The 27,103-nt window shown below is 36.0% G+C and overlaps 1 protein-coding gene across 1 annotated transcript; it reads right to left on the minus strand.

Moving 5' to 3' along the window:
- Positions 1-405: 405 nt before the first annotated feature.
- Positions 406-27,103, minus strand: PDCD4 (programmed cell death 4). Its single transcript, XM_070363598.1, has 12 exons — positions 26,913-27,103; positions 22,453-22,559; positions 15,480-15,782; positions 13,836-13,930; positions 12,661-12,774; positions 10,848-11,069; positions 9,181-9,278; positions 8,109-8,223; positions 5,462-5,569; positions 5,129-5,239; positions 4,172-4,311; positions 406-1,112 (listed from the first exon to the last, which is right to left on the minus strand). The coding sequence occupies exons 2-12, from the start codon at positions 22,493-22,495 to the stop codon at positions 1,052-1,054; spliced, it is 1,410 nt and encodes a 469-aa protein (XP_070219699.1). The 5' UTR covers positions 22,496-22,559; positions 26,913-27,103; the 3' UTR covers positions 406-1,051.

The following is a 27,103-nucleotide window of genomic DNA, read 5'->3' on the forward strand; positions in this document are numbered from 1 at the left end:
TGAGTAATTAGGCTCTGTAAAAGAGGTTAGAAATGTGAACTTCCCTTAGATTACTGTTATCAGTAACTACTATTTTCTCATACACTGACTAAATGTAAAACTTTTGAGTCTTTGAAGAATAATTTTTCTAACTACAAGCACTACTTGGTAATAGAACTTAATGATGAAAGGTATATACTTTTAGAAATTTCATTAAGTTCTAGATAAGATAAAAAACAAGGAAGTGTGCAAGTATTTCCCAAGTATAATATTAAAATAATTTATTTACTACTGTACTCTTGTTTTAAAAGTTTGCCAGGAGCAAAGTTTAACTGGGTTCAAATATGCTCTTTTATATGATTTAAAATTTGCTGTGGGAAATAAATTTTTTAAAAGATCTAAAATAAATGCACTCCAAATAAAGAATCAACACTGCTTCACATGTTTTATTTTGTCATACATTCTTCTAGAACTGGGTTCATTTTTCCAGTTTTGTAGAAAAATAGATGTTCCAGCCACCATTTACTTAACTGTCTAGTCTTTAAGACCAAGCAATATGTTTTCTGGAAAGATGAATAAGTCTCACAACTAGCTCATTTTTTAAAAATTCTTTAAAACAAATAGCTTTTTTTTTTTTAACTCCCAAAGCACAGTATTTCAACAGCAGCAGCCAACATGGGGTTTTAGCAGCTTAACTTTGACCCCTAAATAAAGCTTTGTATAAACCAGTGATTTTACTACAAAAACACTGTCCTTGAAAGAAAGGAGTGGCAGTCAGACATCAATGCAAAACTTGGAATGATTAGGTCATAAACATGGCACTTACAAAAGGTAGCTTATGAGAATATCCCACTTAAGAAGTGGTTGCTTTTCTGTCCCTCCTTTACACCCTCAAATTAAAAAACAGAGAAAAGAAAGAAAAAGAAAAAAAACACTTCCTTTAAAAATTTCAGACATGCCTTGTACCCAAAACAAGTGCTTTAAAAAAAAAAGAAAAAAACCTGTGCTAACAACTCTTACAATTCAGATATATATATTTTTTATAACATCTAAGACTGCAAGAGTTCTTTATTCAGTAGCTCTCTGGTTTAAGACGACCTCCATCTCCTTCACTTACAAAACGTTTTCTACCCCTGTAATGAAAAGAACAAAAACATGTAAACAGATACAAATTTTGACTACAGTCAATTAAAATAATTAAAAACTTCATCTTTTTTTGTCATTAACTTTTGAATAGTTTGTCATTTAAATTTTAAAAAGTCAGCATGCCTAAGTCTTTTGAAAAGACCTTACTGGTTACATACCTTAGAACATACCAAATGAACTACTTAATCTGAGCATTTTTTAGTTAAACAAAAGCTCAATTATTGAAATAAGTTCACTGTTCAAATGAAGTCATGTAAGAAAAAAAAATACAAATATGGCAAACATTTTGCTGTTTGGAAATTTAATACAAACACACGCCAAAATTATTGCGAGTTCGGTTCCAGACTGCCTCAATAAAGCGAATCACGTGAGTTTTTTGGTTTCCCACTGCATATAATGTTTACATAAATCTGTGGCCTATTAAGTGTGCAATATCATTATGTCTAAAACCCCAATGTACATATAATAATTTAAAAATACTTTATTGAGGAAAAATGCTAACCATCATCCAAACTTTTAACAAGTCTAATCTTTTTGCAAGTTGAGGGTTAGAAATACTCTGAGGACTACCAAACTGTGACACGCAGACATAAAGTGAGCAAATGCTGTTTGGGAAAATGGCACCGACTTGTCAATGCAGGGTTGTCACAAACCTTCAGTTTGTTAAAAAACAGTATCTGTAAAGCACAATAAAATGAGACATGCCTGTATTTATTTCTACTATGTTATTAATATTATTTGAAAGCTAAACATTGAACCAAATAGGAAATACCAACATGATTGGAAACTATGAAAACTAAAGCTACAGAACCTATAAAATATCTATGTTTTAAAATGGTTTTTAATTTTTTCTCAGATACAGAAAAGCCATAACCTGAATGTGGAAAAACAGAGTCAATTTAATTCCTGTATATACCCCATTTTGAACTTTATGCCATTTCAAACTCAAGATGCCTTCCTCTACAGCTACATGTAGTAACAACAGCTCAAGAGGAACAGTCACAGCAGCTGAAAGCAGTAAGTGCTCAACAGAGCTTGGGCAGAATTGGTCCTTATTTCTTCTCTGACCCTAGACCAATATGCACAGGCATTCAAGGTCACACACAAATGTGCACTTTGCCCAAATAAGCAAAAAAAGAGAGGATAAAAAGTTAAAGTTGTATGGAATTCACAGAAAGTTTAGACATCTCTCCAAATGATCCTTGAAAGTAAGGCCATAATAGAAATCACTAGTTAAGACTTTTGAAGAGAGGCTGAAAAACTTTTTAAAAAAGTGAAAGTGAAGTTGCTCAGTTGTGTCCAACTCTTTGCAACCCCATGGACTGCAGCCTACCAGGCTCCTCTGTCCATGCGATTTTCCAGGCAAGAATACTGGAATGGGTTGCCATTTTCCTCTCCAGGGGATCTTCCCAACCCAGGGATCGAACCCAGGCCTCTTGCACTGCAGGCAGACACTTTCCCGTCTGAGCTATCAAAGGACAGTGCCAAAGTGTTGACTCCTTTTCATATTAAGGGGTATTTATGAAAGGGGTATGTATTGCAGCTATATTTTCCTGAACATAAAGGCTTCATACTATAATATTAGGAGATCAAGGGTGGAAATGAAGCAGCAAGTAGCAAAAAGCCTTGCCAAAGTTGACAGTTTATACTGATGTACACCACTTTGCACATTAGTACATAAAGGATGCCATCACCAAGTAGAAATACACATTTTCAGACATTTTTATCAAAGCCATTAAAAAGTATCTCCACCATTATCTTGTCCTTCTCTCTTAATGGCTTCTGAACTTTGTAAGCAAAGGACAGCCTTAAGTATTTTTTGAGATTTCTCACAATGCACTTACATAAAAGTATGCAAAGTTTGAAATTTCTTCAGAAAAAAATTACAAAAACTTAAAATATACATAAAGGAGACCACACAATAAGTTTCTTCTTTGTTTTAGTCGCTTTATGTCCAACTTGCAACCCCATGGACTGTAGCCTCCCAGATTCCTCTGTCCATGGGATATCCCAGGCAAGAATACTGGAGTGGGTAGCCATTCCCTTCTCCAGGGGATGTTCCTGACCAAGGATCGAACCTGTGTCTCCTGCATTGCAGGAGATTCTTTACCACTGAGCCACCTGGGAAGCCCAAACAAGAAGTTTAGCTGTTACTAAACTTTTATATCTATTACAATATAAACTTAAGCTTTAACAATAACAAAAAATCCATCAACTCCTAAAGAGTGTGATCCTACTAGCACATATACCTCCAAAGAATCACACACACACACAGTTTCTAGAGAAGTAAAATGCAATCAGCCCCAATTCTCCATTCTGTGAAGGATCAAAAGGAACCTACATACAGAATAGGAATGAGCTGCTGCTGCTGCTGCTGCTACTGCTAAGTCACTTCAGTCGTGTCCGACTCTGTGTGATCCCACAGACGGCAGCCACCAGGCTCCCCCGTCCCTGGGATTCTCCAGGCAATAACATTGGAGTGGGTTGCCATTTCCTTCTCCAATGCATGAAAGTGAAAAGTGAAAGTGAAGTCGCTCAGTCGTGTCCAACTCTTCGTGACCCCGTGGACTGCAGCCTACCAGGCTCCTCCATCCATGGGATTTTCCAGGCAAAGTACTGGAGTGGGGTGCCATTGCCTTCTCCAATAGGAATGAGCATAGACCTTTAAAGCCGGAAAAAGTCTGGATCCATCCTTGGCTTTTACTATGTGTAACCTTAGAAAAGGTACATTACACTGTCATAAGCCTCAATTTTTTTCATCTTACTGATTAATATCTACTCTGAAATAATCTACTCAGAACAGAGTAAGACACATTTTGTTCCACAAAATTAGCTTCTTTCCAGTGAACTGGGGCTTCATGAGATAGTCCTGTACAGATTTACAAGAGAAAAAGCTTCATGCTTGCTTCTCCATAGACTCAGATGATTTTCCACTAGTGAGTAACTAAAGGGAAGATACTATTATTTTTCAGACAGAATGACAGAAAATTAGCTTAACCTTAAGTACCTCAGTCAGTATTTGATGTTGAGAAAGTAAATAAAGTACCTTGAAGGACAAAGATCTCTGAGTTGTTTGGAAATTATTCCAGCCTGAAAACAATCTTCCACAAATCGCTCAAGCACAGAGTATGAATGTGGGACATCCAGATTAATGTCCGGAATTTCATTGTAAATTCTCTCATAACCCTAGAACAATGAAGTTATATACAGAAGTGTTAGCCCATATAAAATACATAATGCATGTAACCCATCACTATTACCAGGCTATATTTAAGTCCAAGTGGTCATATTAATTAGACTGAAGTCAGATCTGAACCTTGAAAAGTACAGAGAGTTAAGTACATTTGTTACAGAATATTTAAAACTGTTCTCTCAAAAGAGCTTCCAGCAGACAATGGACACTGGATACATTTCTCCATCTACTGTAATACATTTACTACATTTTAAAAAAATAAAAGGCAAATAAGAACCTTACCAACATTTTAATAACAACGCATACAATAAAATAGGAATAAATCAAGTACTTTTGTTACAAGTTTGTTTCTCTCTGCTGCTGCTGCTAAGTCGCTTCAGTGGTGTCCAACTCTTGTGCGACCCCATAGATGGCAGCCCACCAGGCTCCCCCTTCCCTGGGATTCTCCAGGCAAGAACACTGGAGTGGGTTACCATTTCCTTCTCCAATGCATGAAAGTGAAAAGTGAAAGTGAAGTCGCTCAATCGTGTCTGACTCTTAGATATAACCAAATTATCATATCTTAGAACTCTTGAGGAAGAACATACACACACACATTTTTAAAATTCAGATTAAAAAAAAGCTGACGTATTTACAACTTCCCAGGAAATGGCTGTAAGAGGTTCAAAACTAAACAGTACCATTAAAAAATACAGAAAAAGGCATAACATTACTAAATAAACCAGAAAGTTTCATTGACACTTCAGTCTGTATTCAAGCATACAAAATTTAAGATATCAGCCTAAACATGGTTCAAAATGTTATACTTACTCTTTTCATTTGGTCTAGAGTAATGGTGGAAGATTTCCAAAGAGATTTTAATAAATCCAAAATCATCTTAAATGTACTTTCTCCAGTTGACTCTAAAACCATTACAATGGCCTAAAAATTGAATAAATGATTGAATTATTGCTCATTTTCATATAAGAAACTGCTCCTAAAATCTATCAGATCTCTTTTCTCTAATATGTAACCATTAAAAATTATAGAACTCTCCCTTAATATTGTAATTTTTAAAAAATGTGTATTATTAAAGAAGCATTAAGTCTCTGTGGTGCAAAAAGGAACACAATAATTCTCTTTGGAATGCCAAAGTAATCTTACTTCATATACAAGCTCGTGGTGAAAATGAGGTACTTCCAGTTCCTTAAGGCAATGTTCAGCTTCAGACATGTCTCCAGAGAGTAAATACTCTTTCAGCAGCATATCAATCTATCAGATTTAAGAATTGAGATGTTAGTTCTGGATTTTTGAAAACTTCTGCTTTGCCTGAAGATTTACCCTCATCTCAATATATTACATAGTAAATAAGTATAAGTAGGTCACAAACAGTTGTCTAGTAGTCTTGACATAACAGAATTTTTTCACAACTGAAAAGCAAATCATAAAGGGAATAATGCAGTGTTCTGGTGTGCTTTGATAATCACTGAGACTGACGAGTAGACGTGTGTATGGCCTGAGCTGTGGTCATGCTTCAACGCTCCCTGTGAAAAAAGAAGTCACTTTAAATACCACTAGAGGGCACTAACTGAAGTCTCAAAATGACTTTTTAAAGTGGCACAAACTTATTTCCACCAGGATAACCGGAATACTGCAGTGGGAGCCAAAAAATGAGAGATAATAGGGCTTTACTAGACAGAGCAAAGATTCTCTAAATACTGTTCTCTTTCCTCTAAAACTGAAGTTTTGAGGCCCATTTAAAACGTTTGTTAGCAATTCTGCTTCCAGTTACGGCTAAGGAGGTCAAGTCCTGACTGTTTAAAGTCACACAAGAATATCTATGGCTCCAGAAAAAAAGAAAGAGGATAGTTTTTCAGCACAAGAACTTCAACTAGGAATGTTCTCCCCTATACACTGCCTGTTAAAATCATCTGCACTTAGCAGACACTCAAATGAATGTTAGCTGACTGAATAAAATAATCTTATTTACATATCTTCTACTTCCAAATTCTACAACATATTTCCATAAAAAATAAAATCTGATCAACAGAATACAGATTGATGAATAATTCCTATTATGCTCTAGGAAAATAAATATTTAAAGCATGGAACTTTTAACTTTGTTATATAAAGTATTTAAATGTTTCTCATTTGGTTCCATGCATTTTTGAGAATGATAAATACACGTATATATTTCTAAAAGTCCTCTCTGTCCAACTCATCCTTCCATATAAAATAAATGAATATCCAAATACTGTCAACCTCAAACTCATATATTGGTAGTTTTATTTCAGCTTTTATGTTGACTAATTTTTGTTGAGATAATTCACGTACCATTAAATAGTTTGGCAGTTTCTCAAAATACTAACTTTGACAAGCATTATCATCCGAGCAATGTTGTCTTTCAGTCCATAAACATGGGATATTTTTCTACTTATTTAAACCTTAGTTCTTTCAACAGTGTTTTATCATTTTTAGTGCAGAAGACTTGCACTTCTTTTAAATTTATTCCTTTATATTTAATTTTTATGCTATTATCAATGTAATTGTTTAATTTCATTTCAAATCATTCACTCATTGCTAGCATACAGATGATCTACAATTAAATTCTGTATGCAGATCTTATATCCTGCAACCACAGTGAATTCTTTTATAACAGTTTGGTGTTTTTGTTTTCTTGAGGATTCACTTGGATTTTCTGTATACAGATGATGTCATCTGGGAATATAGAAAGTTTTACTTCTTTCACATGAAAAGACTACACTCAAAAATAAAAATCACATGTACTATATATATCTTCTAATTTTCTTTAAAATCCTCAAGAAGAGTAAAACATTTTTGGTTTCTTAATATAGAATATCATTTTGCTGCCAGGAAAAAAATCCATAGAGAGTAATCTGGTATTAATGCAAAAATCAATTACTTTTTCTTTTAAAGTATGTATTTGTTGCTGTTCAGTCGCTCAGTCATGTCTTGACGCTTTGCAACTCCATGGACTGCAGCACGCCAAGCTTCCCTGTCCTTCACCATCTCCCAGAGCTTGCTCAAACTCATGTCCATTGAGTTGGTGATGCCATCCAACCATCTTGTCCTCTCTCGTTCCTTTCTGTTCCTGCCTTCAGTCTTTCTCAGCATCAGGGTCGTTTTCAGTGAGTCAGCTCTTCACATCAGGTGACTTCACATCAAGTATTGGAGCTTCAGCATCAGTACTTCCAATGAATATTCAGGACTGATTTCCTTTAGGATGGACTGGTTTGAACTCCTTGCAGTCCAAGGGACTCTCAAGAGTGTTCTCCAACACCACAGTTCAAAAGCATCAATTCTTCAGCGCTCAGCTTTCTTTATGGTCCAACTCTCACAGTAGTGAACTTCCTTACAAAAATTCTACCACTCTGATCTACTCCAGTGTTCATAATGCATAACAAAATCTGAGACCATCCAGTTTCAAACTGGTTATAAAAATGGACATTTAGTAAATAACTACAAAATAGAAACTCTTACTTCAACAGTTTGAAAGTTTTTAAATACCAAGAAAAAGACTAGGTATTCCGCTAAGGTTCCCACATAGCTTTCTTCATGAAAGCCACTTTAACTTAACACAATCTTATTTTTAAGTCAGGGAAACAGTAAAAATTTAATTGATTATATGGTCGTGGTATAATTTATAGCAAAAGGGCACAAAGCCATATATATAAGGATTATTCAATTTTTCACTTGCAGGACTGAACTTAATTTTTGTCCATAAAAGCTAGAGGGCATGTTTATTTTCCTAAAGAATACATATAAATTAAAGACAATACCCCATAGTTACCTCTTTAACAAGGTGATTAACAGACTGCTGCCCACCTCCAGAGCCCCAAACACTGTCTTTACGCTTTCCACCTTTAGACATACTCAAAAGCACAGTAGCCTTGTCCAGAGCAGCTCTACAAAAACAAACAAAAACAGTTAATTTTGACATATGAACACTGTTGAGATTGACTAAATTATGGATCAAGTCCGGGAAGAGGTAGGGCTATATACACTAAAAGCTTTTGCATTATAACATAAAAGCAACCTAAAGTTAAGAAGTCTCTTAAACTATTTTTCAAAATAAAAAGCTGGAGGAAAAAGGTTGCTTTTCATATTAATATTCTCTCACACACTTATTTCCATTTCCCAGTGAACAGAACTCTAATGTTATTACAAAATAATTGATCTACACTGAGAAGGAACATTTCACCTAAAATGAATTTCTGTATATATTCATACTTTCCCACCAAGGCAACCATTACACTATGACCTGAAATAGTTCCAGAAAATTAGTATCTATACCTATGAAAACCTAAGACATGGCTAAGTCCAAATCTAAGTTCTAGGAAGTTATGAAAAATTATAGAGCATAATTCCCAAATAACACATTTAGCTTATAGTTATGCTAAAGAACAAAAGTAAGAAACATTATTTCCTAAGATTTCCATAGCAAATAAATATAAAATTGAAAATATGGCTCTTTTGTTAATGTTGTCCATCTTATTAGAAGATTAAATAATTACAGAATATTAAAACCTGAAGGGACCTTAAAGAACATTCTAAGTCCCATCCTTTCCTTTTATAAATATGGAAACTGAGGCAGAAAGAAAAGTAGCTTGACATAAAGGTAGGTAATAGTTTAGCTAAAACTCTGCATATAATATAGATGCAGAAATATATAATGCAGAACTTCTGCATTATAATACTATCTTCTTTCTGTTCTATTGTATCAAGAAACTCTCAATTTTAATTACACATAAATGACAAATAGATATCCACAATGTCTGATTAATTCCAGTGTCATTTCAACAGAATCCTGCAGAACTTTCCCCTATTTTGAAAGTTCTAAGTAGAAAAATTAATTTACTTACCTAGCCTGTACACAATCTACAGTTCCTTTGTAACTGTCAATATAGGTATTACATAATATTCCATCTCCAACAGCTCTAGCAATAAACTGGCCCACCAACTATAATAAGGGGGGAAAAAAAGAGCCATATAAAAAATCTAAAACCTTTATAGGACACAATTTCTAAATACATAAATGATGAAGACTGGTTGAACTACACAGTCAATACCTAAGACATGCTGGAATATTCAGAAAACATCATTTAGCACCTACTAGTTATGCTTGGCATACACTCCCCACATCTTAACCTTCAATTTAAGTGCTGTGAGGCATAAAACATCTGTTTTCCTCACTACTGAATCCCCGACCTTGCACACTGCCTGAAGCATAGCATACATGATCAAAAATATTTGCCAAGTCAATGACTTAACAGTCAAGAGAAACCACTCTTCTGGGGGGAAAAAAAACTTGGACTATGGTCTCTCAAAAACCTGTTTGAATAAGAGAGTTTATCTGAGGGGGTAAAAGTGCGTAGAAATATTTACATGAAAGCATGTTCACAGCATTATTTCTTATAACACTGGAAACAACTGAGTGTCTAAAAGTAATTTTGGGTTAAACGGTATATATGTAAGATGGGTACACTATATGGACAAATATGTTTACCGCATTTTTATGAGTATAAGAAAAATCAAGTTTACAAAGTAGCATATACACCATGATTCCACTTTTTATTAAAACCAAAAAGGTAAGGATATATAAAAATTATACATTGACATATATCCACAAAAAGTAGAATGGAAGATTTAATACCAAAATGCTAACAGTTAACAGTGGCTATTTTTGCTCGCCTTTCTTTCTTTTGGCTTTTCCTTATTTTCCAAAATTTCTATAATGACTATTGTGTACAGTTTCTTTTTTTAAGTATTGGTACTGGTATAAAAAAAAAAGTTCATGTTTGAATCACAGTTCAATACTAGCACAGACTACTTACTGTCTGTCACAGGAAAGAAAACAGAAACAGCATTTAAGTTAACCTACCTATACTCTATTCCTAAATTAATGTTTAAGTAAAGTGCTCCTACCTTGCTTTAAAACTTTGGTCAGGTAAATAGCAACGATTTCACACGTTTTCAATTTCAAACCAGAAAGTCATATTATAGTGTCAGCATGTATTAAATCTAATAAAAGTAAAAGGCTTTGAGGACAGAATCTAAACAAAAGCATACATAAGTCATGAATTTTCTAATTATCTCCCTACAAAGCTATAAAAGGGAACAATCTTATTTATGATTATTTTCATAACATTAGTGAAGCAAACTCAATCCTCAATTACAACAATCTACATTTTTAAAAGATCCTAGGTCATGAAACAGCTCAAGTACATGTAATAAAGAATATAGAGACAGCAAAAAAAAAAAATAATGACCAAAAAACTAGAGACCATGGTGGAGAAAGTAGGATATAAAATTACAGTGATGAGAACTACACTGGGGGAATGGAAAGAGCTAAGGAAAAATACATTAAAATATTAGAGCACTATTGTTGTGTGATAGGGAATATGGGCCAGTTTTTCCCTCTTTCGTCTAATAAAACTTCCTAGGAGCAGGTATTAGTTCTTTAAATCCAAGCAAAGCAGACGGAGAATGAACAAAAAGAAGAATGAACACAAAGAAGAATTTTACAAACCTGTGGTGCTCTAGGAGTATCCAGTGCTAATTCAGGTAGGTCTTTCAACAATTTATCAAATGATTTTTCTACATCATTTGTGCTCATTACTGTCCCACAAAGATCGGAAAGAAGCTTAGACGTCATTTCTCTGTGACTGGCTTTTCCCTCCAATGCCAAGGACACTGCCAACACTGGTACTCCACTTTTCATTTCTCCAAGATTTAAATCTCTTAGCATTTCCTACTCCAAAAAAAAAAAAAAAGAAGAAGAAGTATGTCACTGCCTATAGTTTAATTTTATTTTGGAAAAAAAATCAAAACTTTATCCATGTATCCTCTCTCCTTGTTTCGAAATAATCAGAGAAGCAGTCATATTTGGGGGAATAAGTTTTTATTACTTAATTCAAAAAACCAACTCTTTTGAGGAGGTATTATCATATTCACCCTATCCCAAGCACAGAAAAATGGAAGTATTTGCTGAAGATTCCCAGAAGAGTGACCAAATATGAAGCAGAATATAGGCAGTATGACCAAAGAAGCTACGTTGTAACTCAGTTACATACAGTGATGACTAATAACAAGGATACCAGTTAGGTTACTCAGAGTAACCAGTTAGTTACTGATACTTACTCTGAGTGACCTAACTGGTGTCCTCGTTAATAGTCTCTCCCCACTCCATTTCATCTTCCTGGGCTGCACCTGAACAATTCATTGACTTTAAACATGACACTCCTTCCTGGAAAACTCCTTCCAGGACTACTCCTTCCCGGAAAACCTGCTTCGACCATCTTAGCCTGGCAAATGCCTAACTATCCTCAGATGGTTCCAGATAATCTATCACCCTCCATCTTATGCTTCCATAACACTCACCTCACAGTACTACTCAGTTAATAAACTGAGTATACTGCTGGTCCCATGCTACGTAGGTAACAAGATTTCAAGTCCCTACCCTCATGGGACTTTGGTAAACTTTTCCTCTATAACATTCTAATAATCTGTGCATGTATCATTTCCTTCACTTGACTGAGCTTCAAAAGGGCAGGAATCACCATTATAAATAACTCCACATGGTATCCACTGATCAAATATTTGTTTTATATTCAAATACTACAAAAATGCAAAGCTATCAAACCTCATATTATGAGACAAACCAAGAAAGCCCAGTCTGAATTAAAAGAATCTAAATCATAAGTCTTCTACAGAGATACAATTTTATTACTTTGTCAATAACACTAAACTACTAAACGAGAGCAACAATTTTATTTTACCCTTCTAGATTTACTTTATGAACAATTCAAAATAGGGCAAATGTCCTCATGCAAATTATGCTTCAAAAACACATTTGTTCTCTTGATTTTTGTATGCATTCTTTTCTAAATCTTTGTTTACATTTGTTTACATTTACTTTTTGGACAGAGTACAAGGATAAATTTTATTCTAGTCCTAAGTATTGAAATGAATATCAAAGAAAGTGGAACTGAAGTATTTTTAACTGAGATCCCTGAGGTTTTAGGTCCATAAACGCCTTGAAATTGTTAAAATTATATTTTAAATACTATCAATTATGGAAATGTTATAATTACAACAATTATTAAAATATTGTGTTGTGCTATTTTTCAGAGAAGGAAATGGCACATAGTCCTCATCAGATTGCAAACAGGTTAAGAATGGTAAATAAAATTTTATTCCATTTCTTAGTTAAAACTTCATTTACATATTAAAAAATGCTTAGTCTTTTCCAGTGATCCAAAATCCTCCTGGATATGATGTTTTGCTTTAACAGTGTGTGTTCTCCCATATTAAACAAGTTACACTTGCAACTTTAAACCTACCGCAACTTCATTAGTATCTCCATGCTCAAAATATTCCTGTATAATTGGTGTCAGAGTCTTTTCAAATGCCATTTCATCCAAAGGCAAAACTACAGTTTCATAAACACAGTTCTCCTGGCAAGGGAAGAGGCAGAGTGTTATAAATTAAAGAACACAATATTCAGATAAATTGAAATTGTTTCATAGTTTTGTACTCCAACTGCTTAGTAATACCTATTTGGAACAAGAAAAAAACATGCTACATGCTTTGATCACTTACATAATATAAAAACAGAAATCTATGTCACTGTTCTTTTATAAAATCTGAATATAATAAATCAAAATATAGATCAAAACCACTAACCACAGCAAATATATGACTTGCTCCTGATCCCCCATAGCTTGTTTATTTTTTCTCTCTCCCAAAAAACCAATAATACTTCAGTGACCAAAAAACTTTATGATGGCTTTCTATTATATCCAGTATTTTCATTAAAGTGTCATTTAAAAAAAAAAACAGCAGGAACCAAAGACTTTATGATTAGTACTACAAAATAAAAGCCTTCATGAGTCCAGAAAATCTCTAAGAAAAAGCACTATTCAACTGAAATTTCAAAACAAATAAGAAGTCCAATAATCTTCTAACCCTGTCCTCTGCAAAAAACAGTCCTGAAGTGTTTGCCTGCAACATGTGACTGGCTTCATCTAACAACAAATACCTTCAAGTTTATACATTAAAATTAGAATATTTAGCAAACATTTTATAGTACTTGAATCCTACTGGTTTTAAAACATTTTTTTCAAAAAAAGAAAAAAAAAACATTTTTTTCATGTTCTCTTAGAAATATTTCCATATCCAAATATTAAATTAAAAAACCAAGTGAAAATTACACATACATTACTCAGTTAACTTGGTTTTCTAATCCAAAATTAACCTAATAGTCTGAAAGTACTGAATATACATACGATTTAGATATATATACGAATGGGTGTAATGTGTACACACATATATACACACTCATATACATATTATATAATCATGCAGATAATCACACATATAAATAAAATTATATGTATATGAATAGTACAAATATAGAATACATGATTTGACCAATATATGAGTATGTTACAAACATGAGGTCAAAAAAGTCTGTAAGTCTTTTAAATACATATCACAAGAAGTATCAGCCTTATACCTGGTCATCGTCATAGTTGGGGTCTCTCACATCTACCTCCTCCACATCATACACCTGTCCAGGTGTGCCCCAGACACCTTTGCCTCCAGCACCACCTGAAAAGTTTAGAATTGAGAAAGGAAACAGCATAATGTCCACAGTTCATAAATTTTAATTGAAATCTGAAATAGTTCTAGACGTTCAGGTGTTAATTAAGGAGCAGTTAAAAAACTGTATTTTAATTTTTATGCCAGGGTTTTTTTTTGCCAGTTGAGAATTATACGGTAAACTTTTTATTCAGATTATTGCTTTTTCAGTAATGATTAGATATATTTATAACCTAGTTCCAAAAAACCAAGTTGAAACAGCTCACAAAGTTAAAACTAAAAAGGCAGATGCTTTAAAATAAAAGTAAAAAACAAACAAACAAACAAAAATAGCTGTAGCGGTAACCTCAAGGCAGCTGATAACAACTGGGCTCTAAATTCTGACATTTCTTGGGAACAACAAAAAGAAATACGCTGATTCAGTTAAGGGATGACATAGAAAACTCAACAACAGAGAAATTATTCAACAAAGTATGGTGACCACCATTAACTGTTTTAAAGTCAAATTCTCTTTAGATATTCACGTGTGTGTGCTCAGTCGTGTCCGACTGCAACCCTCTAAACCCACCAGAAACAAATACTTTACAGTCAGAAATATATTACAAATAACTGATTTCTATTTAAGCATTAACCAAACTAATCATTTCTATTTTTCTACCAACAAATAGATCAGCAGAAGTTGAACAATTCCAACTTTCAAAGTTGCTTTACTAAATAAATGTATTGAAATGTTTTTATAAGGCTCAATATATTGCAATATTTTAAAAGAACTTTATCACCCATGGGGAAGGGGGGCGTTATTTACACATTGAGTATAATTCTTACCACCAGAGCAAAACTAAATCTGGTAGTTAGGTTTCATTCTGATCCAGGCAATGGTTGCAGAGTCATTCAACAACAATTTTTGACACGGCACAAAAACTTTACAAGAATCCTAGGCCATAATTTGATGCTTCCACCATTTAGATGCAAGTGAAATCTCCAAACTGCATCAAAATTCTACCACAGAGGCTAACAAGACCCCTCAATTCAACAATTATGTAAGTACCTACCTTGCGAGTCACTACTCCAGGCCCTGGAGATATATCAGTACCCAAAATAAATAGAACTAAAAAGAACTTAGAACCAGATCTACAAAATTATTAAAATTCTGACCCTGATATTACCAGTCAAATTGTATTTATCATGTATTCTTAACAAGACATAATTAATTAGATTCATTAGATAATAGGTATGATGAATTTCTGACCCTACTTCTTTCAAGCAGAATTAGAGAATACGTGCACAAGTCATAACTGTGAAAAGCACTGGTGTATATTTTGCTGGAAATATGAGACCAAGTTCTGCTTAAGAGAGCTAAACCTAAACAAACAAGCAAAAAGGCTCAATTTAAAGAGTGGGGTAATTCTTGGATTATTACTATGTAAAAATACATACAAACCATAAAGCCTTATATTATCATTGTTTAAATTCCTCTCATTCTTAGAACAAGAAATTGCAGTACAAGAATCAGAAAGCATCTCTTCCTTTTATTTCTTTGTGTAAGATATATACCAACCTTTCTTTGGTAATCCCCGTCCTTTCCCAGATCTGGATCGCCTATCCAGCAACCTTCCCTTTGGACTGGTTGGTGCAGATACTCCACATCTAAGGCCTTCACTTCCATTATCACTGACGGAATCGCCTCTGCCGGAGTCCCGGGATGAGTTTTTCCGCAGCCGCCTTTTTGCCCTGGCATTAATCCTAGCTTCATTAATGGAAGACGCCGAAATCCAATTTCCATTTATCTCATTCTTTATTTCCTCAGTCCCAGCATTTTCTTCATCACCAGAAAAGAGAGAGTCACTTAAATTATCTGGGTCTTAAAAATAAAATGAAGGAAAAAAGGAAATCTAAGTAAGCATTTTAATTGTCTATTGCTATACCAGCTATAGTCATGTTAGATTAGGTTGAATCATATGAAATTATCATTTTTATATGTAGCAGTCACATATTGCCAATTTCATAGGCTCAATCTAATAAATGACAACTAACCAACAGTTAGAACCGGACATGTAAAATGGACTGGCTCAAAACTGGAGGAGTACATCAAGAGTGTATATTGTCACCCTGCTTATTTAACATCATGCAAAATGCCAGGCACAAGCTGGAATCAAGACTGCAGGGAGAAATTATCAATAACCTCAGATATGCAGATGATGCCACCCTTATGGCAAAAATCAAGAGGAACTAAAGAGCTGGCTTAAAACTCAACATTCAAAAAAATAATTTCATGGCATCCAGTCTCATCACTTCATGGCAAATACATGGGGAAACAATGGAAACAGTGACAGACTTTATTTTCTTGGGCTCCAAAATCACTGTGGACACTGACTACAGCCATAAAAGATGCTTGCTCCTTCGAAGAAAAGCTTCTTGACAAACCAAGACAGTGTATTAAAAAGCAGAGACACTGCTGACAAAGGTCTTCTAGTCAAAGATATGCCTTTTCCAGTGGTCATGTATGGATGTGAGAGTCTGACCATAAAGAAAGCTGAGCGCCGAAGAATTGATGCTTTTGAACTATGGTACTGGAGAAGACTCTTGAGAGCCCTTGGACTGCAAGCAGGTCAAACCAGTCAATCCTAAAGGAAATCGGTCCTGAATATTCATTGGAAGGACTAGATGCTGAAGCTGAAGCTCCAATACTCTAGCCACCTGATGAGAAGAGCCTACTCACTGGAAAAGACCCTGATGCTGGGAAAGACTGAAGGCAGGAGAAGGGGACAACAGAGGACGAGATGGTTAGATGGCACCACCGACTTGATGGACATGAGTTAGACTAAACTCCGGGAGTTGTTGATGGAAAGGGAAGCCTGGCGTGCTACAGTCCATGGGGCTGCAAAGAGTTGGACACAACTGACTGACTGAGCTGAACTGAACTGAACCAGGATTTTCTTCACAGTATCATGGAAAGTAAACTAAGGCATTGAATGTTAATGAACAATGTTTACAGAAAGTGTGTTATCTCATGTGTTTATATCATAAAACCTGTGTTAATATAAACACAAACATAAAACCTTTGAAACTTGTATGAGTTAAGACAGTCAAGCAGCTGGAGATAGAAACAAAAGACTAAGGCTCTTGAGAGAAGGGAGATAAACTTTTACAGAATGCCTATTATTTACCAAGCTCTAGGCTGGGCATTTTGTCACTTACCCATAAGTTAGAGAGCTATTTATTGCATCATTTATACAGACAAGGAAACTAAGGATAAGAGTATTTAAATAAATTGCCAAACATCTCATGATTAATTATGGACACTTAGAAAATGCTACTAATCCAAAGAGGTTGAAAGGCATTTGGCAAATAAGTGATCATTTGTGATTACTGAGCCAAACTGCTGATTCATCACTGCTTTCAAAGCCATTATCTCAAAATTCTAATTCATTTCTCCAAATCTGACTCACATTTACTTACCACTCTCTGAATATCTTCTAGCCTATATAAAATTTGCACATTATTCTCTGAAAGACAGCAATGCATCCACAGTTCCCAATGGTCTTCTGTTTAAAATGTCATCCTCTCTGCTTTTTCCAGTTACCAAAGTCCTTTAGGACATACTTTAGGTCTTACTTCCTCCATGAAAACTTTTCTAACAATTTTAGGCACAGTAACACTCACATACTGCACATTTACCACCTCACGAAATCACTTTATTTTTATATACCAGTCGTGCTTTTCCAAATAAGTCATAAGGCTCAAAAGAGGAACCATGTCTATACTGTATATTTTTGTAACTGCAGCACCTAGCAGAGTATCCTTCATGCTATCTACTCTAATGTCAGTGGGGATCAAATGACATGGAAACAACTGGCTTTACTCTGAAAACTTTTCAAGGCTCAGAAAGCTAGTGAATTAGTTACCCCTGGGCCTGAGTTTTGCTCATTATGGCTAACTCAACTCAGAGCTGAATCCCTTTTCAAAGGTCTTGCTAGGTTGCCTCAGTCATGTCCAACTCTTTGTGACCCTAGGGACTGTAGCCTGCCAGACTCCTCTGTCCATGGGATTCTCCAGGCAAGAATACTGGAGTGGGTTACCACAGGAGATCTTCTCAAGCCAAGGATTGAACCTGTGTCTCTTATGTCTTCCTGCATTGTCTCCTGTATTGACAGGCAGGTTCTTTACCACTAGTGCCACCTGGAAAGCCCTTCAAATGTCTTCAGTTGCATCCAACTCTTTGCGACCCCATGGACTGCAGCACGCCAGGCCTCCCTGTCCATCACCAACTCCTGAAGCTTGCTTAAATGTCTTAAGAAATTCCGAAGTGTAACTAAGATGTGTCAAATCTATATGCACGGTCTTTCAAATGTTTAAGGCAGAAACTAAGGATTTTTTAAATCATCCTATAAAGAACCATAGGTGTGTTAAAATCTTTACAATTCTTGAAAAAAAGTATAACAGGCACAAATCCTGTAGTAATCACAAAACAAAAACATTAAGAAGCACCAAACCACTTGAGCAGTCTCATAAATAGTCTCCTGCCCTGAATCCTCAAACCATTCTCCAAACTGCATGGAGACTGATCTTCTTCCACTGATAATCCTTTGAAGGTATTCCTATTGGGTCGAAATAAAGTGTAAACTCATTACCTTGTAATGTTAGGTCCTTTTTGATCCTGTCCCAATCACTGGAATAGCTGCTGACCACTCCCACATTCAAATGGTCAGAGCTCAGATTTGATATCATAGGTAGATATGGCATAATTTGTTTGCAGAGGAATACTGAATATCTTATAAAAAATAGAAAGTGTCAAGAGACCAGCTAAGAAAATGTTGCTGTATTCAGTCACGAACTAACTGAAAAGGGCAAGGGTAATAACTCCGAGATAAATAAAAAGGTTAACCCTTTTAAAGACAAAATAAAGGGCTTTCAAAGAGAATTAAAAAAATAAACAGTATTTCAAAAGTTTAGACTAGGAAAGGAAGCCAGTGCTAGGAGGGTCACTTTGGGACATCATCATAACCACCAGACCTAAACTACTAAGACTGTTAGTAGTAAAAGTAGCAGTAGCCATAGTAGTTGTATACTTCTTCTATCATTACCATCAGTATTGTACCTACTACATAGCAGGTCACAAGTACTTTACCTACATGGTCTATAATTCAAACAAAGTTCTACAATGAAACTGTTTATCCTCATTTTCCAGAAAGATGTTTCATAGAAAAGTTACAAACTTAAGAAGGACTGCGGATAAGATTCAAACTCACATTGAATCTTAGATGACTGTTAACTATAGAAAATATAAAGCTAGAGTGCAACAAAGTGGTGACAGCTAAAGAAACAGGGAATGAGGGAATACAAAGAAGAAAAAAGAATAAGAGGAAGAAGGAAAGATCATAGATTAGACAAGCTAGATGGTGTTTCACATAAGAATGGATGACCGAAGCAAACATTAAACACCTATCTCTAACATATTGCTTTCATTATTCAACAATCAAGGTGAGCCACCAAACTCAACCAGAAGATAAAGGCCTCTCTTAGAAGTATAACAATGCATTAAAATGTCCCTCAGAGTACTAAAGTATTCAATTTAATCATATTTCCTACACTTGAGTTTCTTCAACTATTTTAACATCCTTTCAAATATACATTTATGTATCTTGAGCAGTAGATATATCTAGGTATATTTATATATTAGGTATTATAATTTTAACCCATTTTTACATCAATTGCTCTTTTATATTTTGCTATATACTTACCTATTCTCTGGTGGCTCAGAGGTTAAAGCGTCTGCCTCCAATGCGGGAGACCAGGGTTCGATCCCTGGGTCGGGAAGATCCCCTGGAGAAGGAAATGGTAACCCACTCCAGTACTCTTGCCTGGAGAATCCCATGGAGGGAGGAGCCTGGTAGGCTACAGTCCACGGGGTCGCAAAGAGTCAGACACGACTGAGAGACTTCACTTCACTACCTAAGTTTTGGGGTTCTATAACCAAGAAAAAGAAATGCAAAAAAAAAGCAAAATGGCTGTCTGAAGAGGCCTTACAAATAGCTATGAAAAGAAGAGAAGCAAAAAGCAAAGGAGAAAAGGAAAGATATACCCATTTGAATGCAGAGTTCCAAAGAATAGCAAGGAGAGATAAGAAAGCCTTCCTCAGCAATCAATGCAAAGAAATAGAGGAAAACAACAGAATGGGAAAGACTAGAGATCTCATCAAGAAAATCAGAGATACCAAGGGAACATTTTATGCAAAGATGGGCTCAATATAGGGCAGAAATGGTAGGGACCTAACAGAAGCAGAGGATATTAAGAAGAGGTGGCAAGAATACACAGAACTGTACAAAAAAGATCTTCACGACCCAGATAATCACGATGGTGTGATCACTTACCTAGAGCCAGACATCCTGGAATGTGAAGTCAAGTGGGCCTTAGGAAGTATCACTACAAACAAAGCTAGTGGAGGTGATGGAATTCCAGTTGAGCTATTTCAAATCCTAAAAGATGATGTTGTGAAAGTGCTGCACTCAATACGCCAGCAAATTTGGAAAACTCAGCAGTGGCCACAGGACTGGAAAAGGTCAGTTTTCATTCCAATCGCAAAAAAAGGCAATGCCAAAGAATGCTCCAACTATCACACAATTGTACTCATCTCACATGCTAGTAAAGTAATGCTCAAAATTCTCCCAGCCAGGCTTCAGCAATATGTGAACCGTGAACTTTCAGATGTTCAAGCTGGTTTTAGAAATGGGGTCACAAAAGAGTCAGACACGACTGAACGACTGAACTGAACCACTATTGATCTGACTTTAAGAAAACCGAAGTTTAAAAGATAAAAAAAACCTTGAGTACAGAATGTGGTGACTTCAAAGTCATTTTCTACTGTGTACTAAATTCTTCTTTCTGAATTCTCTAACATCTCAATAACCAACCCAACATACATTACACCACAGTACCAGACAATCACACTTTCAATTACTAGTCCACTGAATTATGTTATTATATTTAACAATATAAGCACATTTTCATTTGTGATATGCATAATACATGCTATGGGCATGACACACATGCACAGTATCTCACTTAATCCCAGTAACAAACCTTTAAAGTGGGTTATTTACAATTCCAGCTTTACATATGAATAAACTGAAGGTCAAAGCACATAACCTACTTCCCCAAAGTAACATAGCTGGTAAAAGTAGAAGCTGGAATTAATACACTAGTCTAACATGGACTGTTACAGGTTAAATTGAATGCAAAAGCCTGTCTAAGGCACATCCAAGTAGTGAAGTATTTAAGAAGTACTGAGCAGAGACATCAAGAACAAAGTCAGAAATAGACCTTGTTACAATTAGAAAACAGTATAAAAGAGCTGTGCTATCTAATAAATAATGCAAGTCAAAGATGTAATTTTAAGTTTCCTAATATTCCTATTAAAAACTAAAAAGGAACAACTGAAATTTATTTTAATATATTTTATTTAATGTAATAGATCCATTTTATCATTTCAACATGTAACCAATAGAAAAAGTTTTACACCTACAATACATCTGAATTCAGACACGTCCCAGTTTAAGAGCTGAGTAGTCGTATGTAGCTATTGGCTATCATACTAGACAATACAGAGAAGAAACAATTATCCATCTGTGAAATATATTCTTAAATTTTATCATTACTATTCCCGCCTCAATGAAGCAGGGACATAAGACCCATTTATAATGCTAAAAAACAAGTATTCATAGAGACATTATATATAGCAGCACCAAAATAATCATTAATTATTGTAGTAATTTTTTTCAACAATAATTTTCTAGCACACTTAAAATAGGAAAGAAGCTTCAACTTCAAAGTGTGAATTCAGATCACTATATAACTGGACAGAACAGTGAATCAAAATCATTGAAAAACGAAGCTATAATATTAAAAAATGAAATATGCTAAACATTCAATTCCATGGAGATTTTTTCAGTATTAATCATAAAGCAAAGAATTACCTAAAACGTACCAACATGAAAAGTTCTTGCTACTGAGAATATTTCATAATCCTAATCAGCTCTCTACAAAGATTATCCTGAAAGGTATATACACATTTTAAGTGATCTAAAGTTATTTTGGATATCTATTCTACAAAATCATTTTTACAATAATGTACTACTGAAGCATCATGGGAAATTGAGGAAAATACAGTTAATTTATAATAAATTATTAGTTAGGAAAGATAGCAATGATACCAAGAATAGTTTATAGTATAGAAACCACTAACTAGCACATATGAAAATAGTAATGATCAGGTTCACTATTCTGCTCCCATCCACACCATAGAGTTTATTATAAATACTGAAGAATAAATGTATGAAATGTGAAAGGACACACAGAAAAATACATACAATGAATTTCATAAAAGTAAGAATCACCAACCTGATTTTTAAAATAATATGACCTGATTTCTTATAGCATGAGTTAAGATGGTTTTTAAAGTAAAGATGTTTTCATAAAATTTGGAATGGCCTAAAACTTGCTCACAGTAGTCAAGATTCAAGATAATTACTTACCTGTAGGGTTTACATTCAGTATCTGCTCATTTTCTACATCCATTGTTCTTTAATTTCACTTGCACTGATTAAATTACCAAATGGAACTCTTCCTTTGGGATGTATTTCTTTAAAAAGAAAAAAAAAAGAAAAACTTCAACGTCTTCCAAACTCACATAATTAAGGTCCATTTAATTTACTTACTCAGACCGTTTAAAAAAAAAATCACCACATAATTCCATTTTTTTTTAAGAGTTCACTTTACTTCCCCTAATTAACATTTGGTTTCAATCTTCTTGATAAGTTTACCTGTGTCCAAAAAGATTAAAAAAAAAGTCCATATTTCTGATGTGGCAAAGCACCCCTGTAACTTGGAATTAAAAGATATATTTGCTAAACATGCTTATTTCAAGTTAAAGTAGATACACATTCCAAATTTTTTAAAAATACCAGGCCTCATAATTAATCTGCTACATCTAGATATTGAATAGTTTGTTGCCAATTAACTGTAAGAACTAATACTTTAAAATGCAAATAACACAGTTTTGGTTAAAAAAAAAAAAGACAGAATTATCTTATTTTTCACACTAAAACATATCTGAAAGCAGATAAATCTGCCATTTCATCACCGAAGCACCTATAATTACTGCTACAAAGAAATTTTTTAAATTAGTATTTTCTATGAGAGCATTATTTTTATAATCTGAAAAACTCATTCATTTTAAAAATCTTACCTATTTAAGAAAAGAGTAAGTACAATGACATTAGCACCTCAATATTTTAGATCTTGATTTCAAAATGGTTTGAATATTACTAATGCTGGAAGGCCCTAGTTGATGAAATCAGCTACCTTTTATTTAGACAATTAACTTAGCAATAAAAATCCACTGTTTGAAAAAAGACTATCAAAATACATTCTCATGAAAATTATCACCAGAAGGTGCAACCAAATACAATTTTATAATCTCTCTGGAAATATTTTTTAAATAGTGATTTAGAGTACTTAAGTATCTGTTTAGAAGTAGCGTAAGTTAGATATGTCATTCAGGTCATTTATAATGATTTCACCAGCAGTGTGCCCTTTTTTAAAGATATGTGTGTTAGTCACTCAGTTGTGTCCAACTCTTTACGACCCCATAGATTGGGGCCCACCAGGCTCCTCTGTCCATGGGATTTTCCAGGCAAGGATACCAGAGTGGGTTGCCGTTTCCTTCTCCAGGGGAGCTTCCTGACCCACGGATCAAACCAGGTCTCCCGCATTGCAGGCAGACTCTTTACCATCTGGGTCACTAGGGAAGTCTAGTGACTTTTTAAAAGATATAAAATGCACAAATTAAAAAGAATGACTAATAAATTACAAAAAAGCATTTAGTTTTCATGTAACATAACCTGTTGTCATTTTAGAAAAATTATATGCCTCCTGCCACTCAAAGGAAAAACTGACTTTTACATTTCTTAACATACACCATTTTAACATCTTGTAAGTTGTACAGCCCTTTCCTTCAGAAAAAGGTATTATTTTGTGAAACAAAAATGAACACATACCTTATGCTAAAATTTTAAGTTTCTTAATGTGGCATAATCCTTAGGCTACCGAGATGCTACCATATTGTTTCAGAAGTTAAGAAAATGGTGAAATCACTCTCTATTCAGAAGAAACAAAAATATGGATTGTACATAAATATCTTTCAGTATCATAACTCCTACCAACTTCAGATTTAAGGGGGAAAAAATGAACCTTAGAAATACGTAAAGATAAATGAACAATAAGAGTTCGTAAACCTAAACATTAGTGTCCTCCATAGCTGAAAATCCCAAACCTATTTCATTTTTTAGATGAATCACATGTTTTGGAAAGAGAAAATGTCACATGATACGCGTGTGAGATTTTTTAACGAGTTACATTTTTAAAATCTTCTTCAATCTTGATACACGCATAATCTTCAAGAGGACACTTTCCACAGAACTTAGCTAATAAAGTATAACTGATGTTTAAAAAGCCCCTTATAATTCAAAAACAATTTTACATGTGTTATTTCATGTACAACTCAGAACAATCTTGAGGTAGGAACTCCACTGTTCACATAACTAAACAGAATCACAGAAAGTGCTCATTGGAAGAACCAGGATTAGAACCCTGACCTTCTAAATCCAGTTCCGTGTGCACAAGCTCAATACAAGATTTTAATAACCCACAGGAAAATTCTTCTTTAGAGTTACCAGAGAGAAGCTTATTAGAACACAGACTTCTGCTGTCATATCAAAATTTTAAATACTGCTTTTCTAACACTAAAAATAATATCTAAATTATTACACAAAAGACACTCAGTTGGACAAAGAACATTATCAGGTAATGACTATAGTTTATCAAGTTTGTTTTTATTAAATAACTATACAACAACAAAAAGCCCTGTCTGGGTCTTCTGGCAATGATTAACACATTCAAGAACTCAGGGACACTTGATAACAACACAGATGTTTTAGAATTTACAGAAGGATAAAGATAAGTCCCATGTTTTTACTGTCTTCAAAGTAATGAGCTTCCAGTTACTTAACAATCCATAAGATTTTTGCCACAAACTTAAGAAAAATGTAAAGCAAAAAAAAAAAAAAATCTAAACTCCACATTCTTCACACAAAACTAGAAAATTTTCAATAAAGCTGTAAGTCAGACAAAATTAAAGGCTGAAATTAAACAGTTTTCATTTATCCATTGTGTTTCACAGAAACATACAGGCAGAAGCATCAATTTCCAAGACATTCCCCAAAAGACCCTCACTTTCCCATCCTACCTCCCCTAAAAAAACCTATTTCCTGAAATATACCTCATAAACCACTTTGACTGTTTTTTGAAGTTTAGGCCATATGTTAACTAGAAAAGTACTTGTATTCACTCCAGGGCTACAGTCACTGCTAACTAGCCACTTAAAATCAGCTAAAAGCACTCAACCACAATGATGCAAAAATGAGGGAAAAAAGCAAAATGTCATTTATTTTTACACTTTTAGCAACTACTTTTCCTTTCTCATTATTACAACAGAAAAACCAATCAAAATAAAATTCAAAGACGCCTGCTAAGATATTAAGGAGTTTAATAAACCTATAAAAAAGGGAAGTTAAGAGCACAAATGGTGGTGGCAGTTTAGTAGCTAAGTTGTGTCCAACTCTTGCAACCCCATGAACTGTAGACTTCCAGGCTCCTCTGTCCACAGGATTTCCCAGGCAAGAATACTGGAGTGGATTGCCATTTCCTTCTCCAAGGGATCTTCCGGAGCCAGGAATCGAACCAGCATCTCCTGCACTGGCAGGCGGATTCTTCACCACTGAGCCGCCAGGAAAGCTCAAAGGCATAAATACCAATAAGTAAATTTACAACATATCTGTAGTGATCCTTTAAAAAGTGAGTGGTGAGTTCCTAAAAAGCCTTACGTTAGCAAGAATGCCAAAAGTCTAATTTAACAGTGAAAATGCAGGGAAAAACAGGCGGTGACATTCCCCCCTACCCCGAGAAAGGTGCATTTTTAGTCATTTTACTCCTCTGTCAGTATCTCACAACTGCTGGCTACGCAGTCAGTTCTCACTAGGGCCAGGGGAGACCGGCGATTTTGACTTCCGAAGGCAGTTCTAAAGCTCTTGTAAAGCAAACAAACCAAAAAAGCCTCCCCGCATACACCGCAGCATCAAATAGACAAACGCAGCAGACAGAGCACACGTTACACAGAAAGGGGGCTCCCTCCCTGCCTTTGTTTTCTCCGGGAGATTTCATTTAAACTAAACAAGCGACCCTATACCCAACCTGAGGCGCCGCGAAGTTCTCGCAGGGCCGGGGCGGCAGGCACGTGGCCGCCTCCCAGCAGCCCCTCCCGCTGCGGCCCGGCCCGCTTCCCCGCCGCGCAGGCCCGGGCTCCTGCAGACCCCAGGCCAGGCCGACCCCCGCGTGGTGCTGGACGCGGGCGGGCGGCCGGGCCCGGGCTCCGGTGGGCCGGGTCTGGGAACGCCCGGCCGCATCTTCAGAGCCGGCCACCAAGGAGACCAGGAGGGCGGGGAGGGCGCAAACCTTCCTCACAGGATTTCAGTCGGGCCAGAAACCCGCCTCCCGACGCCCACCCCCAGAGGAAAATGAAAAGTCGGCCTTCTAGGGGGCGAGGAGCCCCTCGACGGCGAGAGCCTCGCGCGCCCCGCTAAGCCTGGAGGGGGTCCAAGAGGGGGCGGGCCCGCGGCGCCACGCTCCCGGCCGGGGGCAGAAGGAGGACACCGGGGCCGGTTCTCCGCATCCCAGGGCGTTGGGGCGGACGCGGCTGGGCCTGCCGAACTCCAAGGAGGCGGCGGACGCCGGCCCCGCCAGCCTGACCCAGACTCGGCCGCCGCCTCCACAACCCCCCGGCCCCCTCCCCCCTCAACGAGCGGCTGCCTCTGAAGATAGGGGCTGTGGGAGAGGGCGCAGTCCTCCCGACCGCGCGAGCCGGGCCGCCGCTACTGACCCCTCAGGCCGCCGCCGCCGTCGCCGCCGTTGCTCGCCCAGGTCTCTGGTCAGCCGGCCCCGACCCCGCACCTCAGCGTCTGCCGCTGCCTCCGAGCGTCTCTGGCCCCTCTCGCTCTGTTTGTTTTTGTTTTGTTCTACCCAGTAACACGGGGGCGACAGGGCGCCGTTTATTGGCCAATCCGAGGAGGT

The sequence above is a fragment of the Bos mutus genome, chromosome 26, assembly GCF_027580195.1.
Source record: "Bos mutus isolate GX-2022 chromosome 26, NWIPB_WYAK_1.1, whole genome shotgun sequence".
Taxonomy (NCBI): Eukaryota; Metazoa; Chordata; class Mammalia; order Artiodactyla; family Bovidae; genus Bos; species Bos mutus.

Excerpts from the sequence above, each read along its gene's own strand:
- PDCD4 (XM_070363598.1), bottom strand. The coding sequence starts at position 22,495 with ATGGATGTAGAAAATGAGCAGATACTGAATGTAAACCCTACAG. Across the intron at positions 15,783-22,452 it reads ACTGAATGTAAACCCTACAG|ACCCAGATAATTTAAGTGAC; the intron begins GTAAGTAATTAT and ends TTTATTTTTAAG. Across the intron at positions 5,570-8,108 it reads TTAATCACCTTGTTAAAGAG|ATTGATATGCTGCTGAAAGA; the intron begins GTAACTATGGGG and ends TAAATCTGATAG.